General features: G+C 66.4%; 1 protein-coding gene across 1 annotated transcript; it reads right to left on the bottom strand.

The window, feature by feature from the left end:
- Positions 1-1442: 1442 nt before the first annotated feature.
- Positions 1443-12982, bottom strand: TBKBP1 (TBK1 binding protein 1). The gene is made up of 11 exons (XM_087770160.1): positions 12811-12982; positions 11661-11922; positions 9806-10030; positions 9610-9732; positions 9428-9532; positions 8779-8932; positions 8514-8692; positions 8377-8426; positions 3699-3817; positions 2761-3506; positions 1443-2514 (listed from the first exon to the last, which is right to left on the bottom strand). Exons 3-11 carry the CDS (start codon positions 10025-10027, stop codon positions 2386-2388), a joined length of 1827 nt encoding a protein of 608 aa, XP_087626286.1. The 5' UTR covers positions 10028-10030; positions 11661-11922; positions 12811-12982; the 3' UTR covers positions 1443-2385.
- Between the last annotated feature and the right edge of the window lie 6055 nt (positions 12983-19037).

The following is a 19037-nucleotide window of genomic DNA, read 5'->3' as shown; positions in this document are numbered from 1 at the left end:
TCTCCACTCCTGCAGCCTCCCCTAGACAGAGAGGCCAGAGAACGGTCACAACACATCACATGGATGCTCCCAGCCAGAGCCAAGGCAGGCAGGGGCTGGGATTTCTCAAGAGCAGCTGAGTTTAAGGGTGTCTCAGTGCCGAGGTCATGCACCCACATCCCCACAAGGTGCAAAATCAGCCGAGGACCCCACGGGGCCATCCCTGACCCTCAGCCCTCAGGCAGGGAGGCTGTAGGCCCTACAATAACATGGAGGAGCAGGTCTTGGCCGTGCTCCCAGAGTGCTGGTACCCACGGTGGGAGGGCTGGGGCTTCCCCGTCCACGGGGCAGAGCCTTCCCCCAGGTTAACCAGGAGCACCCCCACCCTGGCCATCGCCCCCCTGGACCCCGAGCCCTGCGGCGTCTCCCCCACCTCGGCCGGTTTGCTGGCATTGTCAGGAGGGAGAAGCAGCAGCCCTTAACGAGGCCGATCATGAGCAGACGACGGAGGCGCGAAGCCCAGCTGCCCTCCCCGACCTCCACCCGCTGCTGGGGATGCTCCGCGCCCATCATCCTGGTGTTGTGCCCAAGGGTACCCCCTCCCTTTGCAACCCTGACTCCGGGCTCCCTCCGCCGCTGCCCCGCTCGGCGTTTCGCTTACCCGGCACCTCGTGGGCTGTTTGCTTCCTCTGCGGTCCCAGCCTTGTCGCCTTCGGGGCCGCACGCTCTCCCCCACGGCGTGTTGCTCGCCCAGCGGCTCCTCCCGGGGTTTGGCACAGCCCCTCTGCTCCCCTCTCCCAAATAACGGGGAAGGGCAGGGCTGCTCCACGCCGGGGTCCCACATGGGGCTGGGGGGTCTCCATGTCCGTTTTCTCCCCCGTGTATCACCCCGGGGACATTCAGCATCACCAGGGTGAGTGGCTTGGGGCCGTGCCATAGTGCCACGAGCACTGAGGGTGAGCCGAGCCCAGCACCCATGCTGGCATCATCACAACCACAATCCCCCCGTGCCCAGCCCACAGCCCCCCAGGCCTGGGACGAGCCCAGGGCACGATGTCCCCTGCCGCAAGGGGACCCCAAAGGTGCCGGCACAGCTGCACGCCAGCGCTGGCACCGCAGGGCCAAGGTTTGGCTGTGCCCCTGCCGTCACCCCCGGTGCTGGTGATGGTTTTTGTTTTGCTTTTGATTGTCCCATTTCTTGTCGCCTGCCAGGCCAGTAAACCCGAAACATGCCGCCGTGCTGGGAACGGGGCCACAGGTGCAGGTTACCCACAACGGGCACCCTGAACCCCATCACCTCCGCGGCCACGCTGGCGACACGAGTTGTGCCAGCACCAGGCTCGTCCCCTGCCCTGTCCCCAGCCCCGGGGAGAACCCGCAGCCTGGCCCCCCGCTCCCTCCCCAGAGACCCGAAGAGAGGAGATGGCTTTGGCCCCCTCACGGCGTTTCGGGCGCTGGAAAGGTTTTATTGGAGTCGGTGGCGTTGCAGAGAGCGCAGATCCCTCCGCCCAGGGGTCCCGGTGCAGTGGGGGGGCCGCACCCAGCCGAGCCCCTGGGGGTGCATGGGGGGTGCGCGCCGCGGCACGGGGGGGACATGCAGCGCGGAGCGGCTCGGCGGGGGGGGGACGGCGCTGTGGACCCCCCCCCTCTCCCGGCGGCTTTGAGGTAGATTGAACGTGGGGGTGATGGGGGTGACGGGGCGGGGGGCTCCGGGTGAGCAGCCACCTGCAGCCCCAGGCTAAAGCAGGGGGATCTGGGGGGGGGGGGCTGCTGGGGGGCTGCGCTGTCCCCACACCGGGGGGGCCAGGGTCAGGGAGAGCCCCCGGGCCGCGGAGCCCAGTGCAATGGTGGGGGGTCCATGCTGCGCCTCAGGGTTCGTTTCTCAGCAGCATCGTTGTGGGGAGGGGGGAAAAATGGGGGAGGGGGGTTGCTTTTAATGTAAAAGAGTGGAAAGATGCTTGAACCATGGGACGAGGTGAGGGGGACCGAGAACAAGCAGCTGCCCCCCCCCCCCCCAAGCCCAAGGAGCCGGGGAAGGGGCAGCCCCTTCCCTTCACCTGCTTCCTGGGGGCCAGATCCAGCACCCGGCCCCTCAAATCCTCCCTGAGATCAAGCAGCGACACCCAAAGGTGCAGATGACACCCAAGGGTGCAGACAGGTCCCCTCCAGCCGCCACCCGGGACAGCGTTGTCCCAGCACCCCGATTCGAGCATCCAAACCCAGCGCGGATGCAGAGACGGGGCGAGGCGGGAGCGGAGGAGCCCACTTACGGGGGGCCAGGGGCTCTGGGGTGGGGGGGGCTCAGTCTTTCCGTAGCTACTGAAGACTTGGAGGTATTTCGGGAGCCGTGTCGCTCCTCGTGTGTTTTCATGCAGCATCCAAAGACCGGGGAGAGGGGAGGAAGGCTCAGATCTTGCTGTTCTCCAGGTGCGAGTCGATGTGCTTCACCAGGGCATCGTCCGGGTAGCCGATGGGGAAGGCCAGCTGGCACAGCGGGCAGCTCCGCACCTCCGAGTCCACCGTCTCCAGCAGCAGCTGCGGGGGCACAGGGCGGCACTGAGCCCACTGCCCGCTCCCCACGGGGGCCACGTCCCCCCCTTCCTCCTTCCCAGCACCATCCCGCCGCCGGGTGCAGGCTGGGATGCCGCGCAGCCGGTCAGAGATGGGGAAACTGAGGCACGCTGCGGGGCGATTGCCCTGCCTGCACGGTGGTGGGGTTCCCTTGCTTCTTCCCCCCCCGCCCCAGCCCACCGCAATACATCCCCGGACGGTCCCGCTTACGTTGATTGAGGGCCAGGACTGGGCGTGCTCTGCCCGGGCGTAGGCAGCGGCCGTCCGGTGCGCGGCATCCGCGTCAGGGATGGGGAAGCCGGCGCAGAAGGAGGCGCAGCGGATGGCCCCTGCCTCGGGGCTGGGGGGGCTGGAAAGCGCCCACTCCTCTTCATCTGACGATTGCTTCTCGAAGCGCATGTGCTCCTCGAAGGGCTCGCGGGCGCTCAGGGGGGCCCCCGCGCCCCCCAGGTACACCTCGCCGTAGGGCCGGTGCTTGGGGAGCGTCGAGGCTTCGGGCTGGAGCCAGAGCGAGCGGCTCTGCTGGTACAGGGCCACGTTGCTCACCTCCGAGTAGCTGCGGCGGCCCTGGAAGCCGGCTTTGATGTGGCGGCTGGAGGGTTTGGCATAGCCCAGCTCCATCCTCTCGCCGGGGAGCCGGTGTGGTGATGCCGAAGCTGGCGACGGGCAGGGCGGTGGGGCCGGGGACCGGCGTTGCTGGGCGGGCGACTGGCTGGAGGGGGGCACTGGTGACCGGCGCTGCTGGGCAGGGGACTGGCAGGGGCCAGGGGCTGGCGAGCGGCGCTGCTGGGCCGGTGACTGGCTGGGGGGTCCCGGCGAGCGCCGTTGCAGTGCTGGCGACTGGCACTGGGGTGCCGGCGAACGCCCCGGCGGAGCAGGCGAGGGGCACTGCGGGGCGGGCGAGCGGCGTTGCTGGGCTGGGGAATGGCACTGGGACAGCGGGGAGTGGCGCTGGCCTGCAAAGCAAAATGGGGTGCAGGGGGGAGCACAGAAAATAGCCCCCATCAGCTTGGCAGCACAGAAAACACCCCTTGTCACCCAGGAGCTCAGAAGCGGCCGAAGGACGAGGGCAGCCAGCGTGGTCTCCCCATGTTTTGCATCCCAGCCCCGTCCAGGCATGGGGTGCAGCCCCCCCGGCCCCCCCTTACCGCCGTTGAGGCTCTTCTCCTGCAGCAGGGCACGGAGGATCTGGCTCTGCAGGGAGCTGAGGTTCCTCAGGCGGCACAGCTCCTCCGTCAGCTCCGTGTAGGCCAGCGCCAGGTTCACCCTGCGATGGGGACAAAGCGTCACCAAGGGCGAAGCAGCGCTGGTCCCCTGGCCAGGGGGGGCCCCCCTGCCATGGGGTGCTATGGGGCGCACCCAAAACTAACCCAAATTCAGGTTTTTAACTCAAAAGGGAAAAGTTGTGGCCGTGCACCACCCGGCCTCGCACCCACAGCCGCCCCGTGCACCGGGAGCGGCCAGGAGCGGGAGGGAGGTGGGTGCTGCGCTCCCCCCCAGCTCTCGGAGGCCCTGACAAAGTCATCAATTCTTCCCCAACTTCGGTGTCGCTTTTCAAAACCATATTCTCTGCGGTGATGCGAAGGGAGAAGCCATCTCCCAAGGGCCCCGCGGGGCTGGGGGCTCGACGCGTCCTCCTGCGCCGTGTGCGAAGAGTTCAACTGAGCTGTTGTGACACCCCGGGGACCCGGCAGACGCCGCTCGTAACAGCAGCCGACAGGTCTGCCCCTGCCCGCCCTCCTGTCTTCTCATCAGGGTGGGGAAGAGCAAGGAGAAAAAAGGAAAAGAAGTAAAAAGAAAAAGAAAGAAAAAAGAAAAAAAAAGAAAAGAAGAAAAACAAAGAAAAGAAGAAAAAAGAAAAAGAAGAAAAAAGAGAAAGAAGAAAAAGAAGAAAAAAGAAGATGGAGAAAGAGAGAAAAAGGGGGAAAGTGAAAAAGAGAGAAAAAGAAAGTAAAGCGAAAAAGAAAGAGCGAAAAAGAGAGAAAAAGAAAGAGAGAAAAAGAAAGAGAGAAAGACATTTCCCCAGTCGGGTCCCCATCACGTCCCCAGGGTCCCCATGGCCCCACCAGAGTGGCACCAAGGACACGAGCACCCAGGGACATCCCTGAACACGACTGCCCCCAAGACCCCCACCCCACCCATGGCCCCGCCGGCTCCCACCTCTCCTGCCTCAGTTTCCCCTCTGTGGCCCATCGTGGGCACCCGGCTCCGAGCTCGGGACCCCAGCGCAGAGGCTGCGGCTGCTCCCCAAAGCGGGGGGGGGGTCCCAGTTGCCCCAGCCCCGCTGCTGGATTTTGGCCACTCCCATGGGGGGGCCACCCCAGCCCCCCCCGAAGTCACGCTGAGGCGCAGGGAGGAAGCGCCAAAACCGCAGCGCTGGGGCGGAGGAGCGAGCGGTGCCGGGGAGGGGGACGGCGAGCGGCCCCCGGCCCCCACCCTGGGCACCCTGCCGGGACCCCTGCCTGCATGGGAGGGAGGGCAGGGACCTGCCCCGTGGGTCCCTCCTGCAGCCAGGGGGTCTGCGAGGCTTTTTGGGAGGTGCTGGGGGAAGGGAAACGTGAGGGGGGGGGTCTTGGTGCCCCCCACTCCCCCAAAAAAGCTCTGTTTCAGGGCAAACTGTGGGTTTTTGATACGCAACTGCAGATAAGCTGTGAGAACAAAACAGCCGCCGAAAACCCAGCCGCCCACGCCCGCCCGGCTGCCGAAAGCACCACGGAGCATCGCTGCTTCGGCAGCAGCGGCTGGATCCTGCAGGACCGCAGGGGTCCCCCATGGCCCTGGCAGGACGACCGACATCGTGTCCCCTCCTTGGCCCCGGTCAGAGATGCTGTGGCCAGCGTGGGGGGGACAGCAGGGCTGCTGAGCACGGCTGAGACCCCCCCAGCCGGGACCACCAAGGTGAGGGGCTGGGGTGCAACCTGTGTCCCCCCAAAAGCACCCAGGGCACCAGACACAGCCGGGGGTGGGGGGGGCAGCGGCATGGCCGTGCCGCTGTCCCCCCCGGCAAATGATACCCATCGCCGGCACGGTTGGTACCCCGAGAGATGCCAACCACATCACATCCCTCCTGCTGACTCCCCCCCCCCAGCACCTCACGGTCCCCAGGAACCTGCCGGGGACACACACGATGGCGTCTTCATACCACCGGGACTGGGGCTTGGTCCCCACCCTCGGTGGCAAAGTGAATGCACGGTGTGTGGGTGCTGGCCGGGGTGCAGACCCTCCCTGGGTGGGGGGACAGCAAGGGGGGGTGGTGGGGAGGAAGGGGTGACCTCGAGCGAGTCACACCGGGTAAACAAGACGCCGCCAAAGACTGAAATAAAAGCAGGAACCGCAGGCGTAGCTGCCATCGCCGCCGGGCTGGGGGGAGCATGGGCTAGGGGGGGCCAGGCACGATCCCAGCAGCCACTTGGCCCCCCCCTGTGCCGCAGGACCGGGATGGGGGAGCCGGAGAGGGGAGCAGGGGATATCCCAGCACAGCATCGCTGGCAAAGGGAGGCGGCGAGCATGGCAGCAGCCCCGGCACAGGCACCCATGGGTGCAAGATTCACTAAACCCCACAAAATCCCACTGAAACGGTGTCAGCAGCAGGGCAGCGAGAGGGCATGGGGGTGGCGGGGGGGTGCTCCGACACCCCCGCCTTTTGGCACTGCGCCACCCCTGGGTGTCGGTGCTGATATGCTGGGGACGGATCCTGCAAAGCTCACCTGGCGCTGCAGCTTTCCAGCACCCTCCATCCCCCGGCACCCCCCACCCTGCTCCCCCCGGGGCTTTCCCCGTGATTTGGCTCCCGGCTTTTCCCTGGCCCCCTCCCAAGGAAGCGCAAGCAGGAACGGCCATGACCTCAGAAAGGACAAAAAAAGGAAAAAAACAAGAAAAGAAACAAAAAAAAAAAAAAAAGAGAGAGAAGGGGTCAGAGGGACCCCCTCCCTGCTCACGTGGCGGCAGCACGCTGACTAATTTGGCAAAAGCCAGCCAGAAAAGTCACCCGAAAATGGAAAGCGCCGATAAGGCGCCTTTCACACCAAAAAAATGGTGGAGACGAGCGGGTTACAAAAAAGAAACGTATTTACAAGAAAAGCCTGGGGAGGGAAAGGCTATGCCCGGGGAGGGGGGAAGGTGCCCCCGGGCCCAGGGGTGAGGGGCACGGAGCCAGCCGTGCCTCAGTTTCCCCACCCCAACCTGGGGAAGTTGGGCTTAAAAACAAGGTGGTTTTGGGAAATGTTAATACATATATTTGGAGTTTTATTTCCCGGTGGGAGGTGGATATCGTGGGCAGGGGAACGAGGAGAGGGGGGACCCGCCGCAGGAGGGACAGCATGGGCGGCTGAGCTCAGCTCTCCCGGCCCTGGCAGGGCTCAGCTTTGCAAAAATAAAGAGAATTAAGGGGGGGAAGCACAGGGAGGGTTATTGAGGAACCCCTGGGATGTGCAATGGAGAGATGGGGTGGCAGCCTCCTGGCTGCAGCCCCCAGAGATGCCAGCGTGGACGCAGCCGGCCCCGCTGAGCCCCGCACGCTGATTTACGCCAGGAAGACAAGAAACAGCAAAAGCATCCAACACCTCGGGAAAAAGGAGGGGGGAACCCCCCCCCAGCACCGCGGCACCTTCCTGGCCCCGCGCCAGGCGAGTGCCCGCGCGTCACCTTTTATCCATCCACAGCTTGGCACGGGCCGCCAGCCGCGGCGCATCGTTGCCCGGCGCAGCCCGACGTGCCCGGAGGAGCCGTGATGCCAGCCCGGCGCATCCTGCCCAGCGTCACGGCACGGGGGGGGGACAGGGGTGCGAAGTCCTGCTGCCGCGGCCTCGCAAGCACCAGCCGCAGTGGGGACACGTGTGCGAGGCTGAAGCGGCAAGGAGAGTGGAGTAACGAGGCCGCTGCCTAATTAAATGGGTTACGGACGGCTGCTTTTAGGGAAGCACCGACGCAGAGCTGCCTTGTGCATCCCGATGCCAGGCTCGGCCCCAGGGAGGGTTAAGGGGTCCAGCTGCAGGCAGCAGCCCCTGCCCTGGCACAGCCGTGTCGCCTTCCCCGGCTCTCCTCGGCCCTCCCCGGACTTGGGGGTGTCTTGGCCCAAATCCCCAAATCTGGGTGCTCAGTCCCTGTCCCAGCGCCACGCAGCACCCCGGGGGTGCCCCAATGGAGCCGCCAGAGCTCACGGCTGCAGCAAGGGGGAGGCCAGGAAGGGGCGCGAGGGCTGGAGGAGGGACTGCTGGCACCAGCACGGGCACCGCGACGGCTCCACATCACCTACACCATCGCAAAAAGAAATGCTGCCGGCAGGGTTTGGTGCAGAGCCAGGGTGAGCTGGAGAAGGGGCAGCCAGCGGTCCCGAGGAGCCTGGCCATACTCCGGGTGCTGCCCGGTGCAGCCAGGCTGGCATCCCACAGCCTAGCATGGCTGCGTGGCACGGTTTGGTGCTGTACGGTGCTGTATGGTGACTGTATGGTGCCGCACGGCAGCCACAAGCCATCAGTGCCCTCTGGAGGCAGCGGCACACTCGCCGAGCCGGCACCGTGCAGCCTGTACAGTGCCAGATGCCGGACTGCGGCCACCCCACACCTGGAGCCCAGTTCAAGTCCAAACTCCTGGGGCGCAGCAGGTGCTTTTGGAGTGCGGGACCCCACCTGCCTGCGGCACTTCAATGGGGGGAAGCCCCCGGCGACCCTGCCCAAAGGGAGGTCCCCTCCCGTCCCCCCAGGACACCCTGAACATGGAGCCCAGCAGTGCCCTGGCAGAGCGCCCCATGTGCCCCAACCCTCCCTGCCAGGATGGGGCTCCCCCGCCGCAGCCCAGCCCTCACCCCAGTCCACCCCCGGCACTTACTGGTCGTCGCCCACCTTCTTCACCCAGGCCATGTCCCGCTCCGACTGGTCCTGGGGAGAGCAGACATCCCGTCAGCACCCGGACCCCCACCCGGCGGGGATGGGGGGGGTCCCGCAGGGCCGGACCCTGCCCCGTACCTGCTCCCGGGTGTCCTGCAGGTGCTTCAGCTCCGCCTGCAGCCGCTCGCACTCGGCCTTGAGATGCTCCTCGCGGTGCTGGGCGCGCTGGGTCTCCTGCCGCGCCGCCTCCAGCTCGGCCTCCAGCCGTGCCGTCGCCTCCAGCCCCCGGCTCTGCCAGCCCCCGGCACGCTCCAGCACTGTGGGCAGGGCACGGCTCAGCCTCGGGGCTGCCCCGCCGGGGGGTCCCGGGGGGTCCCATGGGGCCGGGAGGGGGGCAGCTCACCGTGGGTCAGGCTGGGGTTGGGGTGCAGGGCGAGGAAAGGCACCTCCTGGCCCGGCAGCGGGGTGCCCAGCCCGGGGAAGGTGCCGCCATCGCGCTGCCGCAGCTGCTGCTCCAGGCTCCGGATGCGGCTCAGGTGCGTCTCCACCAGCGCCCGCTGCCCAGAGACAGGGTTGAGCCCCGCTGGCACTGCACCCCCCAGACCCAGCGCTCGGGGTCCCCGTGGAGCTGGCGGCCATCGTGGCAGGGTGACGGGGCGATCTGTCCCCAGCACGTGGCCAGCCCAGAAGAGGGTGGCACGGCAGGGTGCTGGCAGAGCACCACGCTGGGTGGGATGGGGGAAGCCGGGGATGCCCAGCTGACCCTGAGCACGTGGTGCCAGGACAGGGACACGCACCACGCTGGAGCCAGGAGCATCCCTTGGCAGGGCGGGAGTGGGAAGAGATGGGATAAAGCCGAGCCACGTACATCACTACAACCCCCAAGGTGGCCATAATGGGGGCGAGCAGCCACGGGTCCCCCAGCCCTGCATCCCCACCGAGTCCCAGCGGTGGCACCCGTGGCAGAGAAGCCATCTGCCCAGCTGCTGCCATGGAGAGGGGACGGGGACCCCGATGTCCCCACGCACCCGGTCCCTGCCAGCAGCACCCACCATCTCTCCAAGCTCGGTCTCCAGGTCAGCCTTCTCCACGCACAGCTTCTCGTAGGCCTGGATCATCTCCTCCAGCTGCTCCTCCCGCTCTTTGCTCTTCTGCAGCTGCCGGGGAGACAGGCAGGGGTGGGTGGGCAGCTCGGGGACCCCCCGCGTCCCCCGGCCCCGCCGGCCCCGCTCACCTCGTGCTGGAACTGGTTGAGCTGCTGCTGCAGCGACGCCTTCTCGCTCTTGAGCAGCGACGTCTCCTTGGCCTCATAGAGGGAGAAGATGTGCTCCTCCCCGAACTCGCCGATCAGCGGGTACTGCGGCCACGGGCAGAGGCATCAGCGGGGACCCCCGGCCCCGTGCCCCCCCCCGGCCCCCCTGGCCCCTCACCTTGACCTCGTACATCTTGAGTCGGCGTTTGAGCGTGGAGTTCTCCCTCTCCAGCCCTGTCAGCCGGTTCTTGATGTCGTCGTAGGCGGTGATGAGGGCGAAGTGGGAGGCCGAGCACATCTCACCCGAGAAGTCGGTGTTGGGGCTGTCAAGCCAGTCCTCGTCCGGCCCCAGCGCCTCCTGAGTCAGGATGCTGATGTCGTCCTCGAACATGGAGTCCATGTCCTGCCTGGGGGATGGACGGACAGACAGACAGCTGTCGGTGACCCTGCAGCCTCGCTCCCTGGGCGAAGCGGGGATGAACCCAGCCGGGAGCAGCCCGAAACCCCCGGAGCAGGCTGGGCGGCAGGGGCACCGGGTGCAGGATCCGGCCCAGGGCAGCATCCCAACGGCAAAGGGCAACGGAGGAAGGACGGCCCTGGGAGCTGCCAACGGCAGCGGCTCCAACCCCACAGCGTCCCCCGGGGCAACGGGGGGACACCGGCCAGGCACCGGCCTCTGCCCCCGCCGGGGGAAGGCGGGGATGGGGGTCCTGGCAGCCCCCACAGCAGGGGCCATCACTGCTGGGGACAAGGGTGGGCGTCCGAGAGCATCCCCGGCGGAGTGGCCCCCGGGGGGCGCGGTGACTTTCCCCACGTTCCCCCAGGAGCGAGTGCCAGAAATAGCGGCCGGTGCCGCTGCCTCCCGCCCTGCACCGCACGCGAGCTGCTTCCCGCCCTCCCACGCCTCCGCGGCGGCACGCAGCCCGCGTCGTGCCCTATATACCGGCGCTGCCGCTCACCCCCCGGGAGCCACCTGCCTCACGGCATGGCCCCCAGGCCGGCCCCGCGGGGGCCTGATCCTGCCCGTCCCGCTCTGCTGCACTGCCTGGCACCGCAGGATTTGTCCCCAGTTGAGGATTTTGAGTGGTCGAGGCTCCCGAAAGCCGCTGCCACCGGCAGCTCTCCCACGGCTCCCAGGCCGTTTGGCACAGCCGGCCCGGCGGGGAACACGCACCTCGAGCTAGCGAGGAGGCTGTGACTGCAGTGCTGAGCCCCGGCACCCACACGCGGTGCTCTGGCACTGTCCCCCTATCCCGGTTGGGGACCTTGCGGGCACCGGGGTGGCCACCAGCCACGTGCAGCCTCGCCGGCTTGGGCAGACATCTGGGAGCCACCGCTGCCCAAATAATTCATAGCACAAAGCCAGGAAACGGAGGCGATGTCTGCAGGGTGACGGTGGGGACAGCCCGGCCCCCCAAGCCACCACTGGAGCCGGGGGCCAGCCCAGCCCCGCTGGCACCCCCCGTCCCACCCTGCGCTGGGGCACAGACCCCCTCTGGCTGCTCCCGCAGCCCCAGCACGGTCGGGGTCAGGCGGCCATGGGCTTCCACAGCCTCGCGTTTTCCAGCCTCCACCGGGACGAGGAGCACAAAACGCAGACAAATCCTCCAGCACCGCGGCCCCTCCTCTGTCCCCACGGTGAAGGCTTTAAATCCACCCCCATGGGGCGGCGATGGCGGGGACGGGGCACCCAGGACCCACCTCTGCTCGGGCAGGGAGGGCACCGTCATCATCTTCCCTGGGGAAACTGAGGCAGCCCCATAAGCCAAGACAGGACTCCCCAAGCCCCTGGTGACCCCCTCAAAGCAAGACCCTGGGAGTCCTGGGTCGTGGGGCCGGTGTGTGCCCAGACCCCCGCCTGGGGGTCCTGGGGGCACCACACAGGGTGGATGGGGAGCCCCCAGTGCCGAGCAGGGACGGGACCCTCTCCCTCCCCGACACTCAGGGCCTGGCAGCAGCTCTGCACCCACAGCCTGGCCCCACTGCTCCCCAAACCGTGCCTCAGTTTCCCCATCTGTATGACACAGTGACACCTGCCTTGCAGCGGGCCCCGGGCGCGGGGCGAGGCGGTGCGGGCTAGGCAGGGCTGCGGCGCAGGCACGCGTGTCTCAGGCGTCGGCAGTGCAGGCAGGGAGCCGTGGTGGGCAGGCGCTCAGCAGATCAGCCACGAGAGGGTCAGCGGGAGATGGCGGCGCTGTCATTAGGCTCCAGGGGCAACGGCGGAGGTTCCCACGGCACCAGCTACGCTCCCTCCACGTTCCCAGCGGTCGGCCCCTCCTCGAGGCCTACAAATGCCTTTAAAGAGAGCAAAAATGGGGCTGCAGCTCCCCAGCAGCGGGATGCTGCGGGAGGGCTCGGCCGGCGAGCGGCAGCTCACCGCCCCGGCGGGGATGGGAACGGGCTGTACCGGGCAGCGGATGCCAGCGGGCTGCCGGCACCCAGCTGGCATCTGGGGAGAGGCAGCGGGCAGCTGCCTGCCCCCCACCCCGGCCCCATTTGGGGGTTCTGGGGGGGACGCGCTGGGTGGGACCGAGCTCCAGCACAGCCCCCGGCCACGCACCCCTGCCCCGAGCCTGGAGGGGCTGCAACCTGTGCAAGCCCCCTCCTCGCTGCCGTGGCCTCCCCGGGTGCTTGCCCTGCTGCTGGGGGTGGGAGGCGCGGGGGGCTCGGGGGGGGCTGGCGGAGGCCAGGACACGGTGCCGCTGCCACGGCCCCGAGCGAAGGTGGACGGGCTGCAAACCTGCGTGTAAACCTGCGTGCAACGGGGGCCGGGAGCGAGCGGGGCCCCGACCCCGGGAGCGGGGCGCGGGCAGGCGGCTGAGCCCGGGCGGGGGTCGCGGGCACCGGGGGGTGGGGGCCCGGCCTGCGGCGGCCCCGGGGCCTCCGGTAAATCCTCCCCGAGCGCCCCCGGCCCGGCCCGGTGCCGCCCGCCCCTCCTGCGCCCAGCCCGGTGCCGCACCGCGCCGGGGGGCCCCGGGCAGCGGCCGGGGTCGGAGCCGCAGGAGGGGTCCGGGGCGGAGCCGGGGATGGAGCCGCGGCCGGGGATGGCGGGGGGAGATGGGGATGGAGACCGGGAGGCGATGGGGCCGGAGGAGGCCGGGAGCCGCCGGGCACCGGGGCCGCGGGGGCCCGGGCAGGGCGGGGGCAGCCCGGTTCCCCCCCCCGTCCAGGCCCCGCACTCACCGGCGATGCGATGCGGCAGCGCCCGCCGGGATGCGGCTCCGTGCCCGCCCCGCTCGGTGTCAGTCCCGGTGTCGGTGTCGGTGTCGGTGTCGGTGTCGGTGTCGGTGTCGGTGTCGGTGTCGGTGTCGGTGTCGGTACCGGCCCGCGCCGCAGCCCCGGCCCCGGCCGCCGTTTCTTCCGCTCCGGAGACACCGCGAAACCACGTGGGCACCGGGCGGCCGCCAGCCCCTCCCCCCGCCACGCGCCGGTGCCGCCCCCGGGGCTGCCCCCCCCCCCCGCCGGGGCTGCCCCCCCATCCCCATCCCCGCGGGTCCCCGGGATGCTCCCGGGGGGGAGGGGGACGGACACACGGGGGCACCGGACCCCCGCCCCGCTGCAGCCCCCTGCCCGGCCCCGGGGCAGCGGGACCGGACCCCCCCAGCGGGGCTGGCCCCGGGCCCGGGGGCTTCTCCCTCCCCGGCAGCCCCGGGGGCGAAGGCAGAGCAGCTCCGCAGCCACCCGCCGTGGGGGCTGGGCTCGGCTCCCCCCCCCGAGAACATTTTATTCCCTGAATTGTTCTCTCGGAGCCGCTTCCATTATGGAATTACATTTTTTTCCCTTTGCTGCGCAGGGTTATTAATAGCTGCTCTCCTTTCGCTGGCGCCACTGCCGCCGGGGGCTCCACCGGCGAGCCCCACGTTCGGGGGGACAGACCCCCGCAGCCCCCTGCGCCGGGGGCACCGCTGCCGGCCTGGCGCCCGCAGACCCCCAGGACCGGACGGACAGAAGGACCCACGGCGCTGGCTGACTCCGACAGCACGAGCATCCCCACCAAGGCCTCGTCCCACCCCACCGGAGGCCCCGGGGGGGGGGGGAAGCGGAGCCCCAGGGACAGCGACTGGGGTGGGGGCTTCGCTCCCGCAGGGGCGATCGGGGCGGTGTCAGCGCGGTGCGATCCTGCGTCCCGGCCATCTGCCTCCATCACGCGACGGCTGGTGCCGGGCTGGGGGAAAAGGTGTCGGCGCAAAACCAGGCGAAGATGGTGCTTGGCTTCACCGGGCCCCTGTCCCCCCCTCAGAGACCCAAGGGGAGCGAAGCCCCCGGCTGAGGAGCTCCCGTGGGGCCCCCATCCTCGACCCCCCTTCCCGGCGCTATGTTTAGCGCAGCTGTATCATCGCTTGGATGGAGCCCGGGCCGTGCTGGGAGAGCGCGGCGGTGATTCAGCGCGCGGAGCCTCGCCGCCGGAGCAGGAACGTCGGTGGCACGGCCAGACCCCCGCCTGCCCCAGCTTGGCATCGGTGGGTTACCCCTCGTGGGATGCCGAGATGCCGGGCAATTCCCATGGCTGGAGCAGGGGCCGGGTGCCGCAGCGGGGGTTTCTGAGCTGAAAATGCGACGTGAGGCCCAGGAGGTTTTGGGAGGCCGACGCCAGGCGGGCACTAGGCTGCTCCGAGGCTTCGGTGAGCAAAGCGCAGCCGTTTACATCTGAATTCCTGCCAGGGAACCAACGCGTTGCCTTCAGCGCATGGAGGAATCAACAGCTCTTGGGGGCTGGGGGGGTCGCAGGGCTGGGCTGAAAGGCAGGAGGGGACCAAGGATGCCGGGAGAAATCAGGCAGGTGCAGGCAGGGGCAGGCAGGAGCCGCGGGGCCAGGCTCTGCCGCAAACAGGGCCCTGGAAAAATCCCGAGTGCCAGCTCTGGCTTTGCTCACACTGGCAGATTGCTGCAAAGCACTTTGAAGTGCAAATTAAGGTTTTCCATCAGGTTCGAAGTTAATTTTGACGCAAAGAAAACAGCACGCCCTCAGCCCCGCGTGCGTGCGACGGAGGCAGGCAGCGTGCCGGGGCCGGGCAGCCCGGTGGGGAGCAGCGGGCAAATGCAGCTCAGCGCCCGCCGTGAGGGGCTGCACGCAGGGGATGGGGCACAGAAGTTCAGCGTGCGTTAAGGAGAAGCCTCGCAGCCGCCCCGGGAGCTGGCACGGGGTCGGCTGCGGAGAGGAGGAAGGCAGAGGGAGACTTTAGAGGCAGGAGGAGCGATCCATGCTCCTGTGGTCGTCACCCACGTAAGCCAGGCCTCGGGATTTGCGGTCCCTATTGCACCTCCATGGCCAACGCACCAGCTGGGACCACGGATATGGGCAGAGCCGGATCGGGCCCAGTCGCCCTGCGGGATGCCCTGTAGGATGCTCTGCTCTTCCCGAGGCTGCAGCTCTTCCCCAGCAGCCAACCCATGATGCCGTGGCAGGAGGCGAGGGGAGCGCAGGGCATCCCCCCCGCGGCCTCTCCTCCTCCTCCCAATAATTTCTGCAAAGTTTTAAGCCGAGAGCAGCACCAGGAAAGGTCCCCCCCGGCTGGCGGAGGGCCCTCGCCCACCCTTGCAGCTGCCTCCGGGGTGCTGGGGACCGGCCTCACCCCGCAAAGGGGAGACCACCCAAGGGCAAGAGCAGCCTTGCAGCACCCCCAGGCATTTGGGGCGCAGTGGTTGAGAGGTGCAACGCCCAGGGTGATGGGAATGACTCTAAAGCCGCTTCTACAGCCAGCTTTCACAGTAATTATCGCAAAGCCAGGTAAAATCCCTGCTTCCCAGCAGCATCCATGCCTGGGAACTCACCGCGCAGAGCGATCACAAGTTGTTTGCTCTGCAGTGGTCCCGCTCCCCAGCTGCCCCGGGCAGTCGAGCCTGAAGGCAAAGGCACCTGCCTGCACTGTAACAGTGCCAGCAGGCAGGGATGCAGGCAGGGATGCGGGCAGGGCTCCACACACTCACCCCATCAGACTTCGCCTTCATCTCCCAGCTTTGCTCGCGGTGGAGGAAACACCAGCACCCACCTCCCTGCCCAGGGGCTCTGTTGGCTTTTCAGCTCCTTCAAAATCCTGCTCAAACCCACATTTTTCCATCCCCCCAACACCACGCGTGCCTCCGCTGCCTGCCCAGGTCGGTCCCTCGCGCTCCCTTCCCCGCTGCCCGGCCGCGCACCCGGGGCTGCCTCCCCTGCGTTTCCAAGCATCTCTCACGCCCGCCTCTCTCCCGGATCCCCATGTTAACTCTGTAACTGAATTATTTAACTCTAATGCATCTCGGGTACGCTCGAGGTCTCGGCTCATCGGTGCACTTCTGCAGTGCCCACGGCGGGGAGATGAGGGAGAGCAGGGGAAGAGCAAGCTCTCCTGACCCCCAGCCTGCGTCTCCTCCTTCAACAGCCCCTGTTACTTGGGGGCTGCAAACTCCCCGGGTTCACATGAGGCCTGAGCTGTGCTAGAAACATCAGTCGAACCCCAACAACGTCGCCCTCATCATCCTCAGGGACAGTCTCTCATTTTTTACCCCCATTAACCACATTCAGAAGGAACGAAGGAGCCCGTCAGATCCCTCAATGCCTGAGCAAAATTATTTAGTGCATTTCTGGCAGAGGCAGCGTTGGGCTCCTCGTTATTACCAATGAAAAAAAATTAGCCTGGCTGCCGTTTGGCAGGGGACACTTAAAATCCCCCCGGTGACGCCCGGCAGCATTAGCCTGCAGCCGGCTGAGGTTTCCCCTTCCACCCCCATCAGCTCCGGCCGCCACCGGGACGAGGCCGAGCGGCCAATTCACCCATCGGTTCCTGCCCACAAACAGGGTCTAACGCAGGACAACAAAACTCCGCTCCCACCAGCAGCCCCAGACACGGCTGTGGAAGCGCTCTTGTGAGCAGAGCGGTTAGAGCAGCACAGACATCTTTACAGAGAGAACCTCATCGCCCCGCCACGCGGCCACGCAGGGTGGAAAACCTCAGACCATTTTCCACTTGGCTTATCTGGCCCTGCTGTGGAACAGCGCTGGCTTAAAACAGCCCTGCGTGTTCAAAAAGCCAGTGCTGAGCTCGTCTCCCACCGGCGCGAGGTGTCCCTGGGCGAGCTGGAGGCATCCGAGCACCCTCACCGCGGTGCTCGCCCCTGCGCATTCAGCACAAAGGCTGCAGCAGCGTTCCCAGCCCGCTGCCTGCATCGGCGCCCGGCCGGGGCTGCGACCCAGCAACCAGGACCATCACACGCTCAGCTCCCCAAAAGCCACAGCTCACAAGCATGGAGCGACTTCGCTAAAACACGGAGGCAGCTACACGCCCGGACAAATGAAACCATGACGGTAGCTAGCAGCAGAGAGCTGCAGCGGTGGAACCCTTGCGTCCATGCCATTCCTCGCCGTAGGCTCGAGCTCAGCCTGGCAGGACACAAGCAAAAGGCTGCGAGTCCTCGCACGACCCTGCTGCTGCCTGATCCCCTGGCCTGGCCACGGGAGCAACAAGTGGAGGACACGGGGATAAGCAGGGGAAAGCTCCATCCTGCGACCAGAGAGCATAAAGCCCTGGAAGTCCCCATGCTGGAGCCCGTCCCTGATCAGCACAGCCCCTCTGTAATCGTGCTGATCCTGGCTAAGCACCCGCGCGGCACATCCAGCTCCCGGGCGCTCGCAGCAGGGAGGCTGGGTGTCTCACATCGGGACTCCTCCATATTTCGGTTGTGGCAGGAACGCCCTGCATCCCTGCTGATGCCGCCGTAGCCACGCAGCGCCCGGGTTTCGCAGGGGGGATGCTCCCTGGCGCAGGAAAGCGTGGTTTCCTCCGGCGCTCCCCGACAGCCGACACATGGACTATTCACCGCCGTGACGTGCAAAGCCACCCGCTCCGCTCGCAGCCAGCACCTCAACAACAGGGTTAAGGAGAACAGCCGTAAAATGAACGTCCCCTCAGCTAGGAAGTTTTATTCCAGAGCGGTGACACCAGCTCAGGGGCCACGCTGACCGCCCCGGCCCCCCATGCTGCCATCGCGCCACCCCCACGGGTGGGAAAATGCTGCGTTCAGCAAGTGCCGGCGGTGCCAGACAGCTACTGCGAGCTACAGCAGCCCTTCGCAGGAGGGCGACGAGGCCACGGTATCACCTCCGAGACTAGAAAATCAAGTTGGTGGTTGGTTTTCCTCCCCCCAAGCCTGCAGGGAAATCGGGTTTTCTCTTCTCCCCACAGGGACGGAGCCGTCCCGGGGGAGCTCGGCACATCAGCCCGCTCACCTCGAGCCACCCATCGCCAGAAAGATGCTAAATAATAAAAATCCAGCGTTGGGAGAAAAGACCAAGCTCCTGCTCCCAGAAATAGTTCTGCACGGCCCCGCTATCCTCGGGTGCCGGAGTGGCACATATGGCTGATGACACACTGCTGTCACCTCCGGCTCCCCCAAAGAGGAAACGGGCGATCGTCACTCATTGAGCGCACACCCACACAGTCTCTCCGAGCCACCGCGGCGGGGGAAGATTGCTGGCAGGAGGAGACGCGGCGGGCTCTGGGAAAACGAAGCAGCAAAAAAAAGTAAGGAAAACAAAAATAAAGCAGCTTTTTTTTTTTTTTTTTAAATTTATTTAGAAGGTAAATAAATCGGTCCTACCAATTTGTTAGTAACTGGGTCCTTTCCAGTCGTTGTTACCGAGTGGGCGCAGCCGGCGGGGAGGTGGCGCGGTGACGGCGCTGGCGTGTCACGGCGGGTTAAAGTCTTTGCTATCAGAAGGCAGACGAGCACCGAAGCGCCGGTTCCTTCGCTAGGCACGACTGACAAATTGACAAAACTAAGTTAATAAAGGAACTGGGTTGGGAGCTAAAATTTCAGGATTGCGTTAAAGGGCGCTTTTAGAGATTATTCTCCCCCACCTGCACCGAGATCAGTGTAGAAGGAAAGGGCACGACACAAAGTGCCAGAGCGGGGCTACCGCTCGCGACCCCTTCGCAGCCCTCCCAGGTAGCCGAGCATCAGCAGCAGCGCCGAGCCGAGCCGCCGGCAATGCCGAGCCGCCGGCAACGCCGCGCAAGCGGTGCCCAGCCCAGGCTGCCAGCTGAGGCAGGCGCCGAGACAAGGGCGTTCCGATTCTCGTGCTGAAATGGCACTTCGAAAATGAAAAAAGAAAAAAAAAATCAAGGGTTTATTCTATTCATTAAATCTGCCAAGCAGTGAAACCAGCTCTTAAAAAAAAGAAGTATATAAAATAGGTATTTGGGCCTCCCTCTACAGCCAGCAGTAAGGGGATTAAGGGGTACCGGGCGCAGGGGAGGCACGGGGGTGCGGACCCGCTCCTGCTCACCACTGCATCGCTCACCTCAAGCCTGCGCCGCTGCAATTATTTTGAGACTTGGTTGCCTGAAACAAAACCAAAAAAAGCCCAACGAAAGCCCCAAAACAAACAGGACAGACACAAGGTTTGTTTCCACTACTGTCTCAGTGTACTT

Source organism: Nipponia nippon, unplaced genomic scaffold, assembly GCF_047370975.1.
Source record: "Nipponia nippon isolate SJK-2023a ecotype South Korea unplaced genomic scaffold, ASM4737097v1 scaffold_32, whole genome shotgun sequence".
Lineage (NCBI taxonomy): Eukaryota > Metazoa > Chordata > Aves > Pelecaniformes > Threskiornithidae > Nipponia > Nipponia nippon.
This window is presented reverse-complemented; position numbering and strand designations above follow the sequence as displayed.

Bases quoted from the DNA above. Each gene is read 5' to 3' on its own strand.
- TBKBP1 (XM_087770160.1), bottom strand. From the start codon at position 10,027: ATGGACTCCATGTTCGAGGACGACATCAGCATCCTGACTCAGGAGGCG. The intron at 9,533-9,609 runs GTGAGCGGGGCC...TCTCCCCGGCAG, and splicing joins TCAACCAGTTCCAGCACGAG to CTGCAGAAGAGCAAAGAGCG. The intron at 3,818-8,376 runs GTAAGTGCCGGG...TCCCCATCGCAG, and splicing joins AAGAAGGTGGGCGACGACCA to GGTGAACCTGGCGCTGGCCT.